This window comes from Tyto alba, unplaced genomic scaffold (genome assembly GCF_018691265.1).
Source record: "Tyto alba isolate M040663 unplaced genomic scaffold, T.alba_DEE_v4.0 Super-Scaffold_28, whole genome shotgun sequence".
Lineage (NCBI taxonomy): Eukaryota > Metazoa > Chordata > Aves > Strigiformes > Tytonidae > Tyto > Tyto alba.
This window is the reverse complement of record NW_024881302.1, coordinates 11,489,827-11,513,488: the sequence shown is the minus strand read 5'-3', so window position 1 is coordinate 11,513,488 and position 23,662 is coordinate 11,489,827. Positions and strand designations below refer to the sequence as shown.

Sequence of the window (23,662 nt, the reverse complement as noted above, 5' to 3'; positions counted from 1 at the left end):
TGTTCAGAAATTAACTTGAAACTTTAACAAGAATCTGGATTACTATCAGAGAAATGTAGTTCTTCAACCTTCCAGCTTTGGAAAAAATGAGAAATAGTTTAATCCATTATTATAAATGCAAGATATGTTCTTTAAACTAGAGTTAGTAATTTGATGAGGTAGAGCAAAGCTTTTAGGAAAAAATCGCATTCCTGATTCTTAGCCCAGCCCCCAGCAGGAACTGCTGAGAGCATGTTGCACAGCAAAACCTTTGGGCCCTCAGATGTATAAAAGAGAGAGCAAAAATATACAAATCACCATCAGCTTCCTTAGTTTAACTCCTGGATGAGAATGATGCTGAAAGGACTGCTTTTACTTTTGGGAAGCTGTTTATGAAGTACTGTCAGTAGGCCTCATTCTTTTTCACACAGAGATGCTCAAGAATTCATCTGTTAATTTGCTTCTGAATGATGTAAGCATATTGTTTTACACAGGCCAAACCCACCTGGCCAGACTAGCAGATCAGTTAGTCTGTTCTTGGCCAACTACCCCCTTACAAATGTGCTGACTTGGATTGCTACGTACTTGGAAGGGCCTCAGCGAAACAAATCTCCACTGTGCTCGGTTCTCTACTCATGTAAGGTTTCAGAGGAATTTTAGACCATTTATGTAAGTGAAAGCTGCCACCTGCAATTCTATTTTGTGCCAGAGTTCAGCGGTTGAGAATTCAGTATCCACACAAGCTCTCCAAGAGGCCTGTTCTGCATACTGGGGGTGACAACAGTTGTTCAACTACAGCAGCTGTGTGGCCAAAGGGGAGGAGCGTGGGAGAAGAGCATGGAAGGCTCCCTTTCTTCTGCGTGCCAAGCGCATGGACACTTTCCTCATTTGCAGATTCTCAAACTTCCCTGCAATCAGAACAAAAATGGAAAGTACATCTAGCTGGAAACTACTTCTAGCCTCCTCGCTTCTCAAAACACTTCTCAGGAGAATTTAATTTGGTAAGTTTGGTAGTTTTCACTGCACTTCCCCTGACATTTATTACTCTCAGCAATTAACTTGCATTTTTCCTTCTCCAACATTGAATTCTCTAAGCTGTGTCATGTTTTTTTGCAAATCCATAAAATAAACTTCCTGCATATCCCTTTATCTCTCTCCTTGTTCAAGATTAATAACAAAAACATAATTCCCCTCAATAAGATATATATGAGGTCTTAAGTGACTTGTAGTGCCCCTGGGTAAAATCCTTGAGCCACTAAAGATGGTGAATGCTTTGCTACAACTTTTGACCAATCAGAATTTCATCTAATTGGCTTAAACTAGCCATTACTGTAAGCACTGTCAAAATCTGACTTTCGATGTAAGGATCACAGATTGGGCCTACTCCCCGCCTCTGAATCGCATCCACTACCATTTTGTAATTTATGGCTGAAAGTAATTAATCTTCAGTGCCCTATTGATAAAACGAAATGCTGGTAGACATTTGCCATATTTTTCGATGCTGTGGTATTCTTTCACATGTAGTTCAGAATGGCTGACTGCAGACTTTCTAAACCAACAGAAACTAGCATCATCAAACAGCATTATTAGTCACAGAGGATCAGCTTGTAACAAGCAGCAGAAGGGACAGCAATAGGAAGCACAAGGTTTAGTATGCATGGACAGTATGTTAAGAGAAAACAATCCAGCACTTCAAAAGTGGTAAGGAATGATCAGATTAGTCCTGGAAGAGCAACTATCTACATGGGAAAGGCTGTTCTTTTTTCCTGAGTAGTGCTGTAGAGTGTAAAAGGCAAACTAACACAGTGAGAACAAACTTTTCAGGGTAAAAAACAGGTCTGTGTTTTTTTACACTTTGTGTATTGTGGACACTTCCAGCTAAACAAATTGCTGACTCTACTAATGTCCAAATTTTGTCATGCACACTCTCTTTTGTGTGTGCTCATGTATGTGTATAAATAACTATTTATCAAATGTGCATTTCCTTTCATTATTAAGGAGTGGATGGTAAAAGACAATTGGATTATTTTGGATTATGTTACAAATTCATTATGGATTCAGAAGTATAGTTATAGCCTTAAACTTGGGTGCACAGATATGTTTCTTAAATGTATGAATGAAAAACAAAAATAAGTTACTGAAGGGTTCTTAAATGCTATTCAAATGTTTTAACTAAAAAATAATGTTTATATTTATTAGTATACCTAAAAAAAATTATAATTCATATTTTAAACATATGAGAATAATTGTCAACGTAGTTTTGTATCACAGTTACAGAGATTTTTTCCAACTATTTTTTCTACTATAACAATCAACACCAAAGCTATTTCATAAATATTAAACACACTCATTTCCCTTCTTGACTTTATCTTATGATAATAAAACTGGAGTCAGAGACAATGTGTACATTTCAAGGAAAGTTTTGATGTAAAGCAGAAAACATAGAACAAAGGTACTGCAAATCATTTATGATTGAAACTGTAGATTGAAATTCGTTAAAATCTCCATCACTGAATAGCATATCACAATTGTCTTGTAATACTGGGATATGTATTCATAAGCTTTTTAATGTACGCAGCCAACCTCTTCTACTTTGTTTTGTAATCACTGTACTAATTCTGCTTGGCAAAGTTGGTAGGACTGATTACAAAATGAAGAGGGAAGTAATTCTACAGAATGTTACATTTCTGATAAGAGCATTTTAATATCTAAAATATAGTATCAAAGTTTCAGACAGCCAGAATGATAAAAGATGTGTATGTTTAGCTGTGGATGTATCTGTTTGCAACAGTTAATGCGTGTGCCTGAATGCATAGACAGAAACTGATGTATTAATGAATTTATGTTTTTATCATTTGTGTTACAAATCTATGATTTTTGAGACAAAATATGAGGGTGGGAGTTAATGGATTTAGAGAGGTGATTAAGCTGTAAGTCAACAGTTAAAAATTATATTGTTTTGGCATGAAAAAGGCAAGTGTAGTTTGTCTGTGTGATGGTGTTGGCAAACCAACAGTGAAAGCAAAAGGTACTTTTTGTTCGCCTTTCAATGAGGTGACCCATGCCATGTTAAAAAAGGAAAAGGTATCTCAGTCTTTATCCTCTTAATTTTAAGGAGCTAAAATCTGGCAGAATACAACCATAAAAAGGTTGTGTTGTTGGTTTGTTGGTTTTTTTTTTTTTTTTTTCAAAACATGATTCCTATTAGTTTGGTATTGTTTCCTATACCAGTTTTTGACATGAGGAATCCGAGTGACATGAAAGCATTGATGATTGATCTTGCTGACAGTTGTGGTTAATAATGAGAATATTTTATGCTGAAAGTTATTTGATATTAAGAATACTATTATTCAGTGTGCCTGTCCAAAGACAAAATACAATCTTAGATATAGTACCTAATTAATAAAATTTTATAAGTAAAACTTAGATTGCAAAGTGCCAAAACAGTAAAAGATGCTTACTCTTCTAAGCATTGCCTTTGTTTTCAGGAGAGTATTTGATATCAATATCTAATAACAAACACCCATGGAACTAAACCCTATTAAATAATTATGCTGATAGTATGGAAGTAGAAGTGGAATCACAAGGGAAACACATAACTGTTTTCCAAAGCCAAATCCCATTTAGATATTGAACTTTTCATCTTGTAGGTGGTAAATACATCCCTGTACTACTGTGCAACATTTCAAAGTACTTTAATCTGCACCTCAATGACAGCAAAATGAGTCTCATTCTTTATATGTGCTTTTCAAGTCTGCTGTTGTGTTTCAAGACTGCCTATGTAACAGTCTAATACAGCAGTGCTCTATTCTGTCATGACAATAATTTTTATTTTATTAAATAATCATGCAGCCTTTTAAACTACATTATAAAGTGTAAAAATATATTCTAAATAATTTTTATTACCATAATGTTAATTATTGCCACTAAAGGATAATGTCAGTGTTTAACTGTATTTGTCCTAAATACATTTTACACTGATGAATATTTTTATTAAGATATGTCAAATTTATCTGAATTAAAAGCTGACTGGAAGTAAATGATAGGATGCAAGGCAGTAATCTAATCTAATTGTTCTTATTGTACAGTAAATGAAGAAAGATAGAAAACTTCGTTGTTCAGTCCTAATGGAAACGGTTATATGGAGCAGAGCTTATGAAGACCTACCCAATATGGTTCAGAATACATCCCACTGATTAAAACTGCAGGTAGGATGCATAACATTCTCACAGAGTTTCCAATAAAATCATATCTAACAAGAAATATTTTAGAATAAAAAGGAGACCCACTGAACATGCATAAAGATGTTAGATTCACAGTTTTATTTGATTATAGACTCAGGATGTAATTCCTCAGTCCTTGTTCATTCAGAAATTTGGGATTACTATTTGCATTAGCTTTTTTTCATTTGCCAGATTAAGCCAACAGGATGATTCCAAAGGCATGGAATTAATTGTATGGTAGGAGCATTGCTAGAGTTCTCACATATTATACTTGGTGACGACTGGTATAGTTATAAATAAAAAGCTATTGTGTATGATATATATTAACATTTTCAAAATCATCTTGTTTTATAATAAAAATTACTTGATGAAATGCAGAACAGTCAATGACAAATGAGATATTTCATTTGTTTTACTTTTTGTCTTTTCCTAAACAAACTCAGAAGCTCTCATTCTCAGGTTGTAATTAACTTCCTTGAAAATATTAATTGGTGTTTCAAGAAGTTCCATAGCATCTTCTCATAAATCAGCATCATGCATCTGAATTAAAATCTGAATGTAAATGAGAAACATTTTTTATATTAATGATTGTGAGGCTAAACATACATTCAGAACTGATTAAATATTACTGTCTTACAGTGACTGACTGAGTTGCAAAAGAAATGCATCTTCAGACTCTAAGTTTATATGGGAAATTTTGTTTCCAGCATGGAAGCTTTGGAGCTCTGGAATGCATTGCTATAGCTGTAATTATGTTAACAAAAATTCTGTCACCATCTTGCTCATGCTTTGAAGTTCTACTGGTTAGCATAATTTTCATTGAAGTCAGTATCTAGAAATTAAAGTGGTTTCAAAAGTGGTCTCAAGAAAGCTGTGACCAAACTGCTTGCAGCTTTTAACCACAAAAATAAATTATATTTTAGAAATACGGCATTTCTTTTGACATGGCTGGTAATGGTAGTGTGGGCTTTTTCTTGGATGATTAGTTTTGTGAAGTGTATAATTTAAATATGGCATTTGTTCTCCTTGTATATTACAATCAAAATGTAATAAGTAGCCCTCACCCACACTTAACTTAAGTCTACTACCTTTTAGTTCAGGAATTTAATCTAAATTGTCAGATTTTTTGGAATAGTGTTGTTTCCTGGATAGATCATAGAAACCCCATTAAAATGAGTTTTTGCATACTGGCAGTGAAGACTAAGGCTTTAAATGGAAACAAATTCCAAATACTTAATAACTACAGCTCCTTCCCTCTATCATAGCACTGTAGTTTCTTGCAAGCTAAGTACATCCTCCAGTTAAGCTAGCCATTTTATTCTCCTTCATTCTTCACTGTCTGGGAGCACTCCATCAGCAGTACTTCACTTCTTCTTTCATTACGCTAAAACTATCTTTTTCTTGGCTGAATACATATTAGTGCTGTGCATCTTTTCACTCATAAAACGTGGCTGGAACCCTGTCCCTTCTAAATGAGAAGGTGAATAGCCAATTAAAGTTTATGAAGAACATAGTCCAGTTCCTCTGGGCTAGACCTGTGCATATAGCCAGGCCTAAAAAAAGCATTTTACTGTAATCACACAACCTAGATAACCAATGAGGCCAAACATACAGGTATTTGCTCAGTCCTTTGGATTTTGCAGCCCTCTCTCTGAACAAGGTTTTTGGTAGAGTTGCAAGCCCCCTGTCACCAGAAGCATATTGTTACAGTAATACCTGTTCATTCTCAGTGACTACTTCTTCAGTATTATGCAATTCATTGTCCAACAGTTACTGTGTAAATAAATGAGTTGTCATATTTTAAATACTCCAAGAGTTTTGCATTTCAAAGAATAGTCCTTCACTTTACTAAAGTTTCTTAATATTCCTCTATGCTTATTTCCAATGAGCAACAGTAGGAATTCTATTTAGGCAATGTGATACAATGAATCATCTGATAAACATGTTTATGTATGTTAAACATAAAGATAATTAGTTTGCCAAAAACCACTCTATTCAACAACAACAAAAAGCATATTCACTAGGGATAAAAGACACTGCAAAAAATTACTGCAAATTCTAACTGTATTTTCACAGTGTCAAACTAGTGACAGTTTCTCTTACTGGAAAACAGAAGCTGAGCTTCTATTTACAAAAATGGAGGAAAGCACAGGAATACGCAATACAGAATTCTTATTCTAATATGCAACAACTTCAAAAAATACCCCCCTATTTAAATGCTTACTCTCTCAACACAAAAACAAAGAAATAACAAAAGTTAACTTAACGTATGGCACCAGTTACAGAAATGTCTTAGCTTTATTTTCAGCATTAACATTTTTAGTCAGTAAGTATCCAGGACAACTGACAATCAAATGCTGCAACAAACATATTATTCCCTTGCATATATTTAAGAAGAGAAAAAGTAATTTTAATCACGTGTTGCAAATCCTTGCCAGTATTAAAGTTTGCCATTTGATACAGTGCAACACTTCCTTCTTTGAGTGGTGTGTTTACAATTCACTTTTTTTTTCTAAATGTTAAATTCAGAATGAAGATATAATCCATACTTGTCAAACTAGCTAAAAGCTAGCACTTTTCATCTTAAAACCTCTGCAGTCTAGAATTGACTTCCCTTTAAAGTCACCTTTACCTTGAGAGTCTGTGTAAATGCTTTAAATATACTAGTGCAAGGCTAGTTATTGTGGAAAGATTATCAGAGCTTTTACTGATCGTTGGGAAAAGTGACTGTGGATTACACTAACTTAAATATTTGTTTCACTCTGCTAGTATAGATTATGAATTAGAAATAATAGCAGTAATCACGTTTCAGAAAAGATGTATCTTCAAAGACTCCTAACTGCCACTGTATCAGTGTTATAATCCTAACAAGTTAAATAAATTGCTTACTTCTAACACAATAAGTAGAAAGAAAAAAAAGAAGAAAAAAAAAATCTTGATTGCTGTTGCTTTCTTAAGATTCATGAAATTCAGAGATGAACAAAACAACTCAAACTCTGCATGAAGGTTTGCTTTTTGTTTTATGTTTTTAACAACTTTTAAATGTCCTTTTTTTTCATTTCATTTTATTTAACATTCCATGTCAGAAAACTCGAATGCTGTGATTCTTGGTAGTTACCCGTTGTTTTTTTACAAAGCACCACTACATTTGAATGTGCATGAATGAAGAGAAATAAGAGAAAAGTAATCATAAGTAAAGCACAGTACTGGAAGAAAATTATGACAACTAACAATTGCTAAGGACAAAATAGCTTTTACTAAAAAGCACCTAGGTTGTCTGGATTCGCATGGAAAAAGAAAAAAAAAAAACCTATGTTTTTTCAGAACCTCCAATATGTCTTTTCTGAATATCAGAAAAGAAGGGACAGGAAACTGAGTAAACCGCAAGACACTGAAAGAGATCTTTCCTTTTGGCCTTCCATTGAACTGATAGTTTTGGCAAATAGCTGTGCTATCTGCAGGCAGTTTAAAAAAATCTTTGTCCTCTGGTAACAAACAGTCCAGAAATGAAAACACACTCATTTTCAGTGTCAGAGATCATGCAAAGTTTGTCATTTTGACAGAGTTTCCCTTCATAAGACACTTTCAGAATGTGTTGGCAGCAACAGCAAAATGTTTTCAAGAGGGCAGAAAGAGCAAAGGAACATTCAAATTAGAACATTTTTAATAATGTTTGACCTTCAATAGTTTGCCTTCAGTATCCTGAAAAACACAATATGGAAGGAGTACATACTGCCTAAGAAATTCCTCCTGCCCTCTTCATGTCTATGGACCAATGTAAAAAGTACATCAGTCTCAAATTTTTAAGTCTCATTTGCAGATGGCTAGTAAATAGAAAGTGGTAACTTAGAAAAGAAAACTTAAAAAATACATATCAAAGTGTTCGATGCTATAATTTTGTACCATTTTGTTTGCATTTTATAAGTAAAGATCTGGAATAGAATTTCTACAAAAGCTGTAATTCCCTCTGGTTTATTTGCTTGTAAAAATACCCAAAAAAGCCTGTCACTTTTCCAGCACTAGCAGTAGGTAATGTTGCACTGCCAAAGTTTCTACAAGTAACATCCGCTCTTGTAGTGCTTCGGAACTCTGCTATAAAATTTCAAATTGCTAAGATAATGGACTTGGAAAATTCGTCTTAATAATTTTTCTTTACAAAGATTTTTTCTGCACCATAAATGCACATGCTCTCAACAGACTTTAATCACTTGTAATATTCTGGCTAATTCTAATAGGTCATATAGTCATGTTTTAGATGAGTTTATGAGAGAATATAATGGCAACAAATACAAAATAATGATCTACTTGCTATGAAGTAAATGTATTTAATATCAGTTACAGAGTATCTTTAGTAATTTCACCACTTGAAGGTGTGCATTGTACAATCTAAAATGATTGACTTAATTAAAAAATTTGATTAAAAACTGAAACAGTTACCACTGTAGCTGCTTGCTTCTAAAGTTTCCATCTGTAGCAGGAATGCCTGAGCTGCATGTGAAGCAGTCTTGGAACTGCCCCTATTCATTACCCAATGGATTACCATAGCTCCAAAGTAGCAGTAGTGCTTCTATGTTGTAAATTGCAGTGGTGGAAGAGCTGTTTCACTAATATAATTTTTCCACCTGTTCCAGAGGACCAAATTCTGAGACAGGTGGTGCAGATGTCTGGGATCATTATAAGCTAAGATCCTAAGGTATTATTAAATGTATATTTTTTTCTTTGTTAATGAAGTAACTATGAGGCTCTGAGTTGCACTTATATGCAAGGGTTTATAGAAGTAAGACTTACATCTGAATTCAAATCCAAGAAACTATGAGATTAAAGGCCTGCTGTGTTATGTCGTATATTGTAGTATACAAAGAATTTGAAGAAAAATATCTCAGTGTGATGATTACAAAAATCTAGTCACAATCAATGAAGTAAGAACCTCTCTACTTTCTGGCTCTTTCATTGACTGGGATTCTAAATAAACATTTCACATATGAGAGAAAATAAGGATTGTACCCTAACCTCATTACCCTTTGGCGTCTTTCTTCTTGAAAACATAGTCACATGAAGGATCAGAGACCAGCAAAGAGATAATACATAGGGCAAAGAGAGATATAGTGCATCCTCCTTAAATATTCCGAAGCTCATCATTTCAGCTCCAGGGGGCTAGAGCACCTTCAATTGAGGGAGAAGCATGGGTTCCCCTCCAGAATTGGTGTGTTTTTGTACAATCAGGGATGTAATGCTGCAGTAAGTATGTACTTCCCCCTCTGCAGTGTAGAACTGCACAGGCCCAGGTGGAAGTACTTTGCTGGAGAGCAGTGCAGACAGATTAGGTGTCTCACTTCACTATATGTGGTATCTTTATTAGAGGTCACAGCTTTAATCCTCTCCTATTACTCTGTAATGATATGCATAAGAAATTGCAGTCAGCCTCTATGACAAAACAAGTATCAGGAGTGTATGCAGTATATGAATCTGTTCTTTCTCCCAATGTTTTTACACCCTTTCCCCAAAAGACAGCAGTAAAATCTCACAATAATTGCACAATGCAGTCCAAATAAAACTCATCCTTTGTCCAAATATAAGAAAATTTTCTGCTTTCTATAGTTACAGAAAAGTAAGGAAAGGACTAGTGCATGGACTTTAAATGTTTCAAAATCCAAATACCAATGCAGTAAAAGTGTATTTGCAGTAACATGCACATCTACATTGAACTACAGCATGGAATAAAGCCATCCACTGCCTAACAATCTAAACCTTCCTGAATTATATCCTTTTCTTTTATGAATACATTGAACTTGAATTTGTAAATATATTCTCTATAATTTGTATGAAGGTATATATATTTTTATATGTGTGTATATATATCGATTTAAGATATGAATTAATAAAAAATACATAAATATATATCCAAATTATAATTGCAGTGGAACTGTTCATCACAAAAGGAAAATGTATCTGAGCCTGAGAAAGATCTGTACTGTGGTCTAATAAAAGACTGAGAAATAAGTTGCCTAGGACTTCAGAACCACTTGAAATGTCACCATATTTCTGAAGTTCCAAGGTGCACTTTTTCCTTGCCTTCAGTAACATAGATACATAATAGCAGATATAGAATAAAAATATTGTTTAAAATTTAAACTAATAATCTTCCTCTGTCCTTTCCCTTAGAGAGAAAAAAAAATGAGAATGTGAAAAGCACATACAACTTGATGCTCTACAGGAAAGTATTTAATTATTTTACTAGTGGAGATGATATAACAGCCTAACGAGTCCATTTATTGGATGCTACAGCCCTATGAAACACCTTGTTAAATCTTGCTGTAAGCTTAACTGTTTGTATTTTGGTATAACAGAACATAGATTAAAGAATAGCTTGATGAGCTGTGCAAAAAAAACAGGTAGAAGGAGACCAAGATACAAAACCAATATTAGTCAACTAAGACAACTAATTAAAAATAAACATACTAGTTAATTTTTCTATTCAAAATGGCTTTCTCTTAGTGTTGCACTATTTGCACTAGGGAATCCTAAATATTTCTAATTCTGAAATTAAAAATATTTGTAAATCGCAAGAACCAATGTACTGTCGATCCTCATTTGACATCCAGCAATATTTTTCATAATGCTTATCTTATTGCCAGCATTCCAGATATTGATAAAGTTATAATGCAACTTACGTAAATTATTTGGAGGGGGTCTGGTCTCCATATTGTCATAATGTTGCACATGTACTACAATGTTTAGATCTCTTTCCATATGATCTGTTGTACAGGGACCTTGAGGTCGCATAACATCAGCAAGAGCCCTGAAAACCAAACAAAATCAGAATGAACCTGCAAAATCTGTAAGGCATCACCAATATATTCCACATTTTTTTTTAGTCTGAGATGCATTCCATCATAATGTCTGCTGGGGAAACCAGCTCCATTCACAGCAAAATCAGGGAATCAGATACATTGTGAGACTTCGCACCTAAGGCTCTTTTTAGGTTGTCTTAGACAGTGTGCTAGCAGTAATACACAGAAACACATTAAGTTCTTTAGTTGTCTTGGCTTTGTAGGAACATAATTTAAGCTTGTTGAGACTTGTAGAGTTCTGCCATTGCATGTGCTCAGTAACATTATCATCTTGCTTAAGCTGAGCACCTCAGCACCTAGCCCCTGTCTATAGCTTTCACAAACTAATTATCTTCACACCTAAATTACCAGCAGGGCTTGTCAAAGCAAATTCTCACACATACATTTGAACAGAGCGCCACATAGTACAGTGGTCTTGGCTGTTTTCATTCAAAAATGTCAGCAATGTTGAAAGGTCCCATGATTTTCATGTACAAATCCAGTAGGCATAGCACTCTTCATGATCAGGGATTTAAGCATTTCCCATCCAGAAGGAGAGAACAAAAATGTCTTTTCCAGCTTCTATGAGAGTCCTAGTCATTAACACAGAGCAAGCACATGAACACTCTTTGCTGCTTTGAAGCCAGTTCAGAAACAGGATGAAAGCTTTATGCTAGCAAAGAGGGAGGAAGCAAAAGGATTCCTAACAGTTAGGCCAGGCCCAACCTGATGCTGGTTGTGGACTTTTTCTGCAGAGCTGCATGCAGTAACCATATCTGAAAAAGAGACAGATTCATCCCACTCTGGTGTATTTTCTAAGTAGTTTCACTTGGAAGTGTCCTTAGGCATACAGATAAGCACACACACTCATATTAGCCCTGTGGACCCAGAGTTAGTGACTAAGTTTTAAGCTCTGAAATTCATCATCTAACTGTCATTCTGGGCTATAGAGTTTTACCATTGACTTCTGCAGGAGCAGGACTTGTCCTTAGGTATGTACCATATAGCTACCTGCTGAACTACTATGCCATACAAAATAATTGACCCACCTGCAGAAACTGTTGCATTATGCAAACGAAAGCTATGGTATGTGTTACCAGTGTCTTTGGGGTTCAATGCAAGTCTTTTCTATTCAGGTCAATGCATCGCTGACATTATTTGCCTCCTGTTTGTTTTACTAGTTTTAATTTTTAGATCCCTTGAGCTATTTTTTTTAAGGGAATGGATGCGTTTTCCGGGCACTGGGCCCAGTTTAGTTTAATTTTCTGCAAAATTATATAGTGTCCCAGATACTGCATCAAGAAAGACTAGTTTATGAACTAATAAATAAATAAAAATAAGCACATTAATTGGTGAAAGCCATGGCAAGTGCCATCTAGCTTCTCCACTGTACTTTTGTGAAATGATGATTTCTTGATCAAGAAGCACTGTACTTTTAAATATTAATAAGTAGCTTAATTTAAATTATGGACAGAGAGGAATCCTGAGGTGGATCTTGCTTTCAGATTGCAGGAACATTTCTTTGGTACACCGCTAAACAATATTGATGGTTCATTGTGTTTATGGCTAGCATTATGTTATTAAAATATTAGTTACAGTTGTGATCAACATGTTACAGAATACTCTGTTGATCCTGTAAAAGGTCAGAAGACAGTAACCAAATGATTAATGGTATCAGAGCAATGCTCCCATTTGAAATGATGCTTATACAGCAGAAATAGCAAAGCTGGCCTACATAACAGAATAATAAAAATTCAATAGAAGAGATCTCACAAAAGTAGGTAGAAAATGTTGCAAAATGAAAGCATTATATTGCAAATCATAGTTTAAAATAAGTGGGGACTAAAACCATTAATATCTAGTCAATTATGCAAATATGTCTCTATACAAAAGAAGTCATTGACATCAATATTAATTCTAATTCCAGAGGCAGCTGGACACATTTCTGGGAAGGGAAGAAAAGCAAATGGAAGTTCCTAACTTCAATGTGGGAGTTAAAACTGTGAGAGCTTATAATACACAGATTAGTGTTTCCCAACTTGGTGCGAGCGATTTGTCAGAAATGCTTTCCACGTTGCCCTTAAATATTGTTCAGTGTAGACTTTAAATAACACCCTGTATGATAGCAGATTAACTACTACCTGTCTGTGAAAATGCCAATTAAGTTTTTCTACCATTTTAGGGTGGCTTTTTTCAAAGGGGTTTTAAGGAATTAGCTGTCCAACTCCCACTATATTAAGAAAAAAGGAACTACTCTCCATCAAGTTCTATTTTCAATAACACAGCACCTGTTTATACTGTGTTAGCCAAAGTTGTACAATCTTCTCAGGGCAGAATAACTCATATATCAAAGAGCTTTTTCTCATCTTCCACTGGTGTCGAGTTAAAAATGTGTAGCAGCTCGTATCACTGAAGTACAAAGGAAATGCTGTACCTGCATTTTGTTCTTTTAGGGATTTGTCAATATAATGAAATGGATAAAGGGAGGTTTGTGCCCCAATATGTGACAAAATCCTTCAACAGACGTTTGTTTTGAAAAATTCCAAGGGCCAACAGACTGTTATAATACCTTCATGTATTTGTCTCACCTAAATATATTCATATAGATTTTGTTCATTATCTGAATAAATTGTTAGAGTGGGTCCCACTGAAAATTTTATATATGTAGAGAGTCTTTATCTACACCTCTGATATACTGAATTACTTTTTAAGGAAATGCAAAATACAAGATAACCTTTTAATTAGGTAGCAATATCATTTGGTCCTGTGTATTGATATTCATTGCAGTATCACAGAAGTGGAGAAATGCTACCTACATAGGAGTTCGTGGCCCAGAACTATCAAAGTATCACAAAACTTCAGCATTTCTCTTGTCATAAGATTTTTTTCTTTGGAAAACTATTCTTGGGTGTTACAAAGCATGGGGAGCGAGGCATTTCCCTTATGGATACAAGCTTGAGAAAGCTGAAAGGTTATTTCATGAAGGTCACTTGTCATATTTTGCCTCCAAAACTGGGTCAAAACCCATAAGGGAAATAATTTCACACAGAGGATTCAGGATTTTGGGAAGTCGGACTATTTTTGGCCCCAGGTACATGCCTTTTGAATGATCAACAAAAGACTTAACTCCTGAGCTCAGCACACTGTGAAGGAAGAATGAAGAATTCAGATGGTTCACAGTATTTGGAAGGCTGATAACATATTGTCAGAAGCACTGCTTCAAACAACTAGGAGCTATGGTGTACAAGCATGGTTGTAAATATCATCCTTTCAGTTCTTGGTTTGTTTGCACATTATCCACGAGGATTAGGGAAGAAGACAAAGGTGTGGTTTTATTTAGAGAAAAATCTCCTCAATGAAACAAAAATAAAGCTTTTCCCTTTTTTACTCATTTTTGAGAGGGGTTTCTCCACTTTCACTGATGGAGCCTGGAAGTCACACTGATGTAGTCTTAAGCAGTAAGAACATGCTGCCCTCATATGCCTAACAGAGCTTCTAGGTCTGCTTCAGGAGGCAGATCAATTCTGTTTCCTTTTAGGCACAATACTGCCACATTTGTTCCCTTGGCCATATCTGATAACTTATACCATCTTATTCCCTTATTCTCTTAGAAAGCAGGAGGGTAAAGGAAGAGTTACTCTGTTTGGATACTACTATTACTGCTTAGTTCTTGGACACTGTAGCTGAAGGGAATATTTATCTCCTTTTAATGTCAAGTAACAAATTTAAAAATTAGGAGAATGATTTAAACAAAACAATATCATATGATGTCTAAAATGAAATATGCCATGTAGAGTTAATACTGTACTACCCTCTCCATTTTCATCTTCCAGATTTACAGTTCCATGCCAATAGTGTTTTACAGAGAAGCACTGATCTAACAAAAAAGAAAATGTCAGCAGAGCCACACTTGGCCTTTTTTCTCAAAACAAAAGAAACAAGCTTTCTAGAAAAGGACAAATTTTGACTCTTTTTTCCTAAAAGGACTTGCCCAATAGAGATTTTTTTCCTATGGATTGTTTTCACTAAGTAAATAAATTTCCCTGATGCTTTTTCATTGTCAAGTATTTCTAGAAAATTCAGTGAAATTAATGGAGTGTTCTTGGCTTGTGTTGGTATAGCAGTAAACAAAATATAATGAGAAGCAAGTGTATAGAAACTATGCTAGCCAAGCCTGTGAAGTTTTCTTTATTAACATGGTACCACTCTTACGCACACCAGGCTCTTACTTCAACAGCAGATAACTTCAACCAACGGTAAGATGAAATGATAGAATTCAATCAACTTCAACCAACGGTAAGATGAAATAATGCAAGGAATTAATAAGTGTGGCACAATTTTGTTTCCTATTTATAGGTCACTGTTATTACTCCCATGTGTCAGGTCTCTGTTCATATTTTTAAATATTTTTAATAAATCAAAAATGGAAATACATAATTTACACCAGTTGTAATCAGTTCACTTCTTTAAAACATCAGCCCTCATAAAAAAAGACCAGTTTACATTATGCATTGTCTTTTTTGATAAACAGTACCATCCCTTCCATAGGTGAATTTGTTGATAAGAATGAAGAGGATTCAAGTGTTTCATGTTGCCACTGGCTAGGGAAGGGAAAGGAGACAATCTTAGCTAAGGAAACAGATGACAAATCAGCCTCCGTGTGTTTTTTGCTGCCAGCCAAAATGGAGTAACAATTAGTACTTTTTGTTTGGCCTACCTAACACTCTCACTGAATTATACTTCTGCTTATTAATAAGGTTTAGCACAGGAAAAAAAAAAAAACAAACAAAAAAAAAACCATAAGTAGTGTTCTTTCTGGGTTTGTTTTTATGATATTATAGTGATGAGTGTTATAAAAGAAGGTGAATGCAAATATAGGCTACATATTATTTTTAATTGTTGGTACTACTAATTGCTTAAACTGATAAATTATTTATTTCTGAAGCACTGCAGCCCTTTTTTTCAGAACATTAGTAGTGTAAAATGAGATAGGATGGAGTATTTCAGTTAAACACACATTTGAGGACAAAGAGGTTACTTCAATTCTTCACTCAATGAACAGAATTTTAGATTGTCAAAAGGATTTAAAAATCTAATTCCTTTTCAAATTAATGGTAAGCTGTAATAGGAGTGTGAGAACTTTTTTTTTAAAAAAAAGCTATAGCGCTTCTTTTTCAGAACATGACTAGCTATTATGTGTACTGAGTGGGTGACTGTTTTTCCATGTGACCATGACTTTCCAAGTTTCTATATAATCCTGACTTGAATTTACATGGCAAGAAAAGTACAAGATCTCAGACACTGTTAAGTAATCAGGGTAACAGACGACCTTTTCTAAGGACCACTTCAGAAACCTAATCTTTATGCATACATGACTGAAGGATTTCAGAATGACTTTCCAATCCCCTATAATTCTTTTTCCATAAACTATACCAGAATATCCTTTCTGAATACTTCACACCTGTACTTTAGATAGCAACTATTTCTACTAGTAGAAATAGGACCTATTTAAGCTATATATAAGCAAGGATGGCTACAACTTGACTGTGTCCTGTTTTTTGTAACTGTTTCGAGCCCTGTCTTTTTGCCTGCATGAAGATGCTACAGAAAGAGGCTGAAGCCAGGGAGAGCTTTTTCCAAACAAGCTCTGTAGTTCAAGAGTAAAATTTAAGAAAGAAATTGGGACTCATGTATTCTTTTTCTCAATTTAGTAGTTGAGAATATTCAGGATGTCTAAAAGACTATTATTCCTTGCTCAACGAAAACCATCTCTGCAGAAGTATCACTGACACACAATGTTAAGTTGACTAAAATTTTTGCAGTGTGCTTTGTTCCTCGGTAGTAAAAGCATATCCATAGCAGCCAGTTTATAAATAGCAAATAATTGGTAGTGAACTGGTTATGCATTTGTAGGAGTATTTTTGTGTCTTTCTCCGTTCATTTCAGGATAAGCCGTTAATCAAAAAGTCATGCAGAAACTTCAATAAAAAATAAGGCTCCAAGTGTTGAGTTGATCTCTTGGACTATCTTTCAAAGTACGACTCTTCATCTAAGCTTTAAAGATTGTGAACTACACCATTACCAGTCAGGGCAAGAGGAACCTTTCTGACACACTGCATATCCAGTAGAAGGTATCCTTTTAATCGCATTTCATCACTAACATTGCCCAATATGCTGGAATCTATTTAGACTCTTTAATGGAGCTGTTTGCCTTTTTTAATGCCTTTCCCCCATCTGCTTTACTTTCATGTGCCTGGGATTAGCATAAAGAATCAGACAGACTGCAAACTTGACAAATGTGTTATGCCTTGATTTTGAACTGCTGTGACAATCTGGGTTTGGAATATGTTGTTAAAGCCACTGGGCTCTGTCCTGAGTTGCCCACCTGTCTATCCACCACTAGGCAGCCAGTATCTGGCATAGACAGTACACAGCATGCCTAACTCTAGGTGGGGGAGGTTCTCTTCAATATAACTCAGCCATTACACTGTGAATACAGAATATAATACACACACACACGTATGGATGAGACAATACTTTCACATTCCATTTTTTCCTCCCAACAGTAAGTGAAAAAAAGGTTAAGAAATTCTACAATAGCTTTTCCTTTTTGTGTCTCCCTCTTTCCTTCCACCCTGTCTCATTTTCACAGCTTAAAAATTTTACAAATAGCTCACACATTTGCAAGGGTTGGGGGAGTAGGGAAGGTCCTGCCAAAACAATTTTGCAGCTGGAGAGGGAGGGTGAGATGACATTTGTTTACATCCTTCTGTTGAGAAGTAAAAACATTTTCCAAGCTTTGAAACAGTTGGAAGAGGGAACCCATCAGGCTTTCTATAATTCAGTGTTGCTGGTTTCAGGATTTTTTTGTTTTCTTATTCATGCACAGTATATCCGGAACACTTGCTGGATCTTGTTGGGGAGAGGGTCAGACACTGCAGATAAAAATGGACTACTGTCTGTGCAGACTCCACAATTATTTCTAGCCTTCCTCAGTATGCATGTACTTTGATAACCTGGGCTTGGGGAACCACAGGAGCTCTGCTCGCCAAAGTTGGTCTCAGTCGCTTTGCAGGGGAATGCAGGCTGCCTAGCAGGAGTTGTTTGTTTAGCAGGAACACATGGGCTCCTCTCTCTTCTTTAGGGGTAGGGGAAGAGCTAGGGGGGAAGGGAACCCTGCTGCCTGGTGCTCAGTCTTACCTGGACATATGCTCCCGCTGGGGTCTGTGTGCCTTCTCCAGACCTAGTTTGGTGAAGATCCCCACCAGCACCATGACTGCCACAACCCCACAGATGATGTAGACAATGAGGTTGGTTTTATCCCTGGTAGGGTCGTGCAGAGGGTCATCTATGCGGGAAGGAGGCTTCCCAGTGTTCATCCACAACGGCGTCTCATAGTTTGTGCAGGTGCTTTGATCCAGCCTTGTCTTCTTGAACTTGCAGCAAAACCTGAAGCCACAAGTGCCACAGCAGAAGATGAACTCCCCTGAGCTGCAATTAAAGGGGGGGTCCCACTGCCCCATCACATCAAAGTAGCCCCTACAGAAGTCTGGAGTGGGAGGTGGCTCAGAGGGGTCTAGCTGTTCCCCAAGGCTGGAGTGGTTTCCTCCTGAGAGCACTACAAAGCTCCCCAGCTGCTGGCCAGCTTTCTCCTGAGCCCGACACACCAGCGTGAAAAGGTCCGCCACCAAGTAGCCGAAGAGCAGCCGAATAAAGCCTTCCATTCTGCCTGCCAGCCCCGGCTCAGCGATGCCGCCGCCGCCGCCGCCGCTCGAGCTGCTGGATGCTGCGCTGCGCCAGGAGCTGAACATAAAGGGGCTCCGTCAGGGGCCGGGCGTCCGCTCAGCCCGCGTTCGCCTTCAGCACCACGGACAGCCCCAGGCGGGCCGGGCCGGGCCGGGGCCGCCGCCCCCGCGCAAGCGTCCGCAGCCCGTCGCCGCTCCGCTCCGGGGGAGCGAGCGCGCGGCACTTGTGGAGTGGAGTGCGCGATAGAGGGAGCGCGCGGGGGGGGGGGCGGGGGGAAAGGAGGAGTACCGGGGGGTGGAGGTGGCGGCGGGAGTGCGAGGCACGGCACCGCGCTGCGCGGCGGGCTGGGGAGAAGGGGCTGGCGAGAGGGGCGTGGAGGGGGCCACGAGGCGGGAGGGCTGAGGCGAGGGCACTGCAGGGGCGGGAAGGAGGAGACAGGGCGAGCGAGGAGCCGCCCCGCGCCTGCCTGCTGCCAGCGTGCAGGCGCCGGGGGCACCCACCTTCCGCTCCCCCGCGGAGCCCGGCGCGGTCTCCCGCACAACTCCCTCAGCCAGCCACGGCGCTCGCCGAGCCCCGTCTGCAGCCGGGCGAGCCCGCGGAAGGCGACGGCTGCCAGGGCAAAGCGCGGGAGGCTGGACGGACTCGCCGCGGCATGCAGCCGGCAGGGAAGGGCTGCCGCCAAGGGAAATCCGCCTTAGCGGGCAGCGTGCGGGTGAGAGCGAGGGCGAGGCAGCCCAGCGAACCCGGCCCGTCCCCCGAGGCGTCGGCGGCAGGCTGCGCGCCGGAGACCGGGGGCTGCTCCGCCGGCCTGGCCTCACCACCTCGCCCACAGGACCCCTCTGAGGGGCCGACGGCCTCCCCCTCCCAGGCCGCCCCTCTGAGGAGCCAACGGCCTCCCTCTCCCGAGCGGCCCCTCTGAGGGGCTTTCCCTCTCCCATCAGCCTCGCCGCGGAGCATAGCCCCCGCCTCAGCCCCCTCAGCCCCGCCGCGGGGCTGGCCCCGCTCCCCGCCATCCCTTACATAAGAGACTTCCCGCCCAGGCGGGCGCTCCCCACAGGTGCGTCTCCAAAAGCGCGGGAGCACCTCCTCGTCTCGTCCCCTCCCCTCCGCGCGCGCCGCGCTGAAGGGGGATAACGGCCAGCGCGCGCCGGACAGGGCGGGGGAGAGGAAGCCGGGATGGCGCGTGGCCTCAGATTCCCACAGCCCCTCCGCGGGCTCCAGGCTGAGGTGGGCGCCTCGGGGGAGCCGCAGGCAGCCCCGAGGGTGGAAAGCAGGGCGCCGCTCCCCCGATAAGTAGAGCGCTCCTTCTGCCGGTGACTGCTCTCCTCACAGGCTCGCGCTTTCCGGAGATCCACTTACCTGTGAGGCGAAGGCAGGTCCTCCGGGCGGAGCGGTGTCCATGGGGCCGCACCTCCGCTAAACCATGGGCGTGAGCGGGCGCTGCCCTCGCCCCGGCGCACTGTGCACAGGTACAGTGTTACTTGTACTGCATGCTTCAGAGAGGGGCTACGTTTATGTCTGCTGAAGATGAGCTGCCCCTGCACATGATTTATGTAAAAATCTCATTATAGTGTCAGTCAGGCTGGCTCCAGTGGACACAGGCTGCGGGTTGTTTGCGAGACAATTAAAATAACTTCCCCCAAACAGAGAACTGACGCTGGGAAAGACTTTTTAGCAATTCACTCCCCATCCCTGTTATTTAACTCTCTCATCTCCGTCTTCTGGTTTGGCAGTAACGTGCGCCAGTAGCAGTACTATTATCCTGAATACTATGCTGCCACCAAATGTAGAAAATAAACCCATTATGGCGTGATTTAAGTGCGGGCTGGTGCTTAAAGCAGCTTCCCTTTTCCTCGGGAAAAAGAAATAGTCTGATAGCCTCGCTGGGGCCTTGAGGGCTACCGTTGCCTCTGGGGAAGAGGGGCTGGTGTGCTGGCGCTCTGCAGTGGCACGCCACTGTTCCTCACGCCGGCTCTTGCGAGGGAACTGTATTGCTGCCGCACTTGAGGAACTTCAGCCAACTGCCTGTGGAGTTAAGCGGTAAATAAACAGAGGTGAGGCAGAGGACAAAGCAGACGTTTGGAATTGGAGAGGACTGTAGTTAGCTTGTTGTGATCCTTTGCTTTCTCTTAAAAATAGACTCTAAGTACAGTGATGATTCCGCAGAAGTTTGATAGTAAGCCTTGCATCTTTGTCCAGGAGGTTGGTTAGAAAGCCGCTTTGTTTCTCAGCAGAGGAAAACAATCAGTCCCAGCCAAAACCAGCCTTTTTGGTTTTTAATATTTAATTCTTAAAACCTCCACCTCATCAACATCCCCTTTCAAGTCTCCTCTGAAATTATATCGTTCCTCTCTTGTGTATACTTCTCTCTGCCATTATTTATTATTTAACAATTTGTGATGCAGTTTGTGCTGAAAATACTGCACAAAATGAATCTGTTCAATAATTATTATTGCATCTAGAGACATTTAAGGTTCAGTTCTGTCAAGCGCTTAAGATTATGCAAGTTTCCTTGTTGATCTGACTGCTAAAAAGCTGCTTAAATATTTTGCATGATTAATGCTATACATGTGCAGAAATAATAACATCAAAAATTATTTATTTTATGGGCTATTAATCCTGACTAACTTGTTTCACCAAGTTCCGGGGGTTTTCCTTAAGAATTCCCCTATAGCAAAAACGCCCAAAGGATTTAGGCTAGAATCTAACATTTGCAGGATTCAGGTCCATGGGATCAGAATCTGACCCTAAGTGGCATGTGCTTAGGGAAAACAGGAGGGTGATTAAAGGTCCTTGGAAAAAAGATGTTTCCTACGGCATCATAAAACTTTGGATCAGACCCATAGAACCCAGACCCCATGAATCATGTTACCCTAATTAATCATAAATTACTCTAGTTATTATGCTCTGTGTTTGTTAGTCATATTAGCAGTGAAGTTATTTTAGCTGTATCATGTCTTGGAATTCTAATAATGACCTGGAGTCGTTCTAGACTAGGGCACAAAACCTTTTTACTAAACCTGTGGCAGTGTGTTTTAATGGGTTCATAGCATGTAGTTTTAAGAACACCTGCATGATCAAAATATAAATCCATTAAGTATAATATTGGAAACAAGAAAAATAGTTGAGAGAAACGGATATTGCATGCAGTACTGAGGCACATCTTGAGTCATTATGTGATTTTATAAAGCTTTTTTCAATGAAGTCAGTAAATAAACTTCTAATTTATATTAGTTGTCTTCAGCAAGATGAGAAACAAGAAAGATTTTTCAGTTAGCACTATCACCTTTCACTTTCAAGACTTCTCTTTTTGACATTGCTTTAAGGTAAGTAATAATTGCCTACTTTTCTCCAGTTTTATCCCATAAGGAGTGTATTTTGCCTCTGAAACAACTGAGAAGTTGAATGTTTCAACTAGAACCTACAGAGTTGTCTTTACTCAAGTACATATCCATTTAGTTAAGTGAAATACTCAATTTTAGGCACAGACCTTAGACAAAATTAGGTATTCCTATTATATTTTCCTCGCATTTCTTTCACATGTTTTCACTGAGACTTTCACATGTGGATCAGTAGCAATGCTTGTTCAACTTTAAACTAGAAAATAGGCTGCCTTTTTTTTTTTTTTTTTTTTCCCTGGTAAATCCTGTAGCAATGTATAGCCATGTCTCAGTGGAAGTTACATAACTGCATACACACTTACTCTATATATGTGTGTGTGCACTATACATGTTCAATTCTGTGTTTAATTGTACATACTGTTAGAACTGATTCTTGCAGATGTTTCTATGTAAATAAGAGAGTTTAATAAAGAGTAAAATTAGGAGAGAAAGTTAATGAGTTAACCTGAATGTTGAGGTGGTGATAAATCTGGAGAATATAAAACAATTGGAACATATAGACCAATTGTAATTATCACGTTCCAAATTCCATATTTAATTTTTGTTAATAAAACAGTGTTGATGCAACCCCTCAGTATTTCCCAGGGACAGATTACCTTCCAGAGAGAACAGTCCTTTGCTGAGCATCGAGTCGATGGAGTTTTCTAGCCAGTCATTAATTCCCGAGAAATGTCATACAGCTCTAATCATTATTATTAACACACATTCCAGCGCTGTGAAAATCGGTCAAAAAAGCAGCTAGACAGGCCTGATCTCAGGCAGTATTGATGTGAAAGTTATTTTGTGATACGAAATGTCATGTGGAAACTGGAATGAAGCACTCAATGTCTAGTTCCTTGATAGTTATTTCATGCTGTTATGGGATGTTTGAATGTATAGATACAAAATGTATTGCAGCTGGAAAACAAAAGGGTTGATGATTCTACTATAGCAGGACAACTGGCAGCATATTTGCAATCACTAGTTTTTTAAAGTACAGTTAAATGTTAGAAGATGTCTGCTGTGGAGCAGTAAGGTAGCTTGAGACGCAAAAGAAACACAGACATAAGTTGAAGAAGCAAAATGCTTTTAACAAGGAGGCTACAAGTGACATGATGTTTATAGATACTGAAAACAGTCCCATGATTTAAAATATTGTAAACAGCACTGAATGACACAACACAGAAATTTGTTTTGAAAACCCTTACATTCTTGAATCGGCATACATCAAACAGCTCCATTTTCTTGTACAAAGTTTTGTCATTACTCTCTGAGGAGTGTGCTTTCCCATTGGTATTAGGCTTGCTGGATGGTTAAAATGCAATTGGTTCTAGACCTCTCTTTCAGTTACACAGCTGGCACTTCATAAGCCTTTGTTCTTTTAGCCAATAACTGCAATCATTAGTTATCGTATCAGTGCAGCAATGTGTGAAATCCCAGCCTGCAGTGTGTTGACACTAAATATACTTCTCCATTTATAATTATTGAGCACACATCTTTAAAC

At 38.6% G+C, this 23,662-nt stretch overlaps 1 protein-coding gene across 3 annotated transcripts in view; it reads right to left on the bottom strand.

Annotated features, from left to right (window-relative positions):
• The window catches only part of SHISA9 (shisa family member 9), a 197,499-nt gene extending 177,097 nt beyond the window's left edge, over positions 1-20,402 (bottom strand). Inside the window, exons 1-3 of one of the 3 annotated variants that reach the window (XM_032983575.1) lie at positions 20,138-20,402; positions 18,233-18,835; positions 10,874-11,001 (exon numbers count right to left, since the gene is read on the bottom strand). In XM_032983575.1, coding sequence (XP_032839466.1) covers positions 10,874-11,001; positions 18,233-18,756 — 652 coding nt within the window. In that variant the 5' untranslated portion in view covers positions 18,757-18,835; positions 20,138-20,402. Of the gene's footprint in view, positions 1-10,873; positions 11,002-18,232; positions 19,037-19,798; positions 19,863-20,137 lie in introns of those variants that run through there. The other 2 variants (XM_032983577.1, XM_032983574.2) reach the window with 2 other exon arrangements.
• Between the last annotated feature and the right edge of the window lie 3,260 nt (positions 20,403-23,662).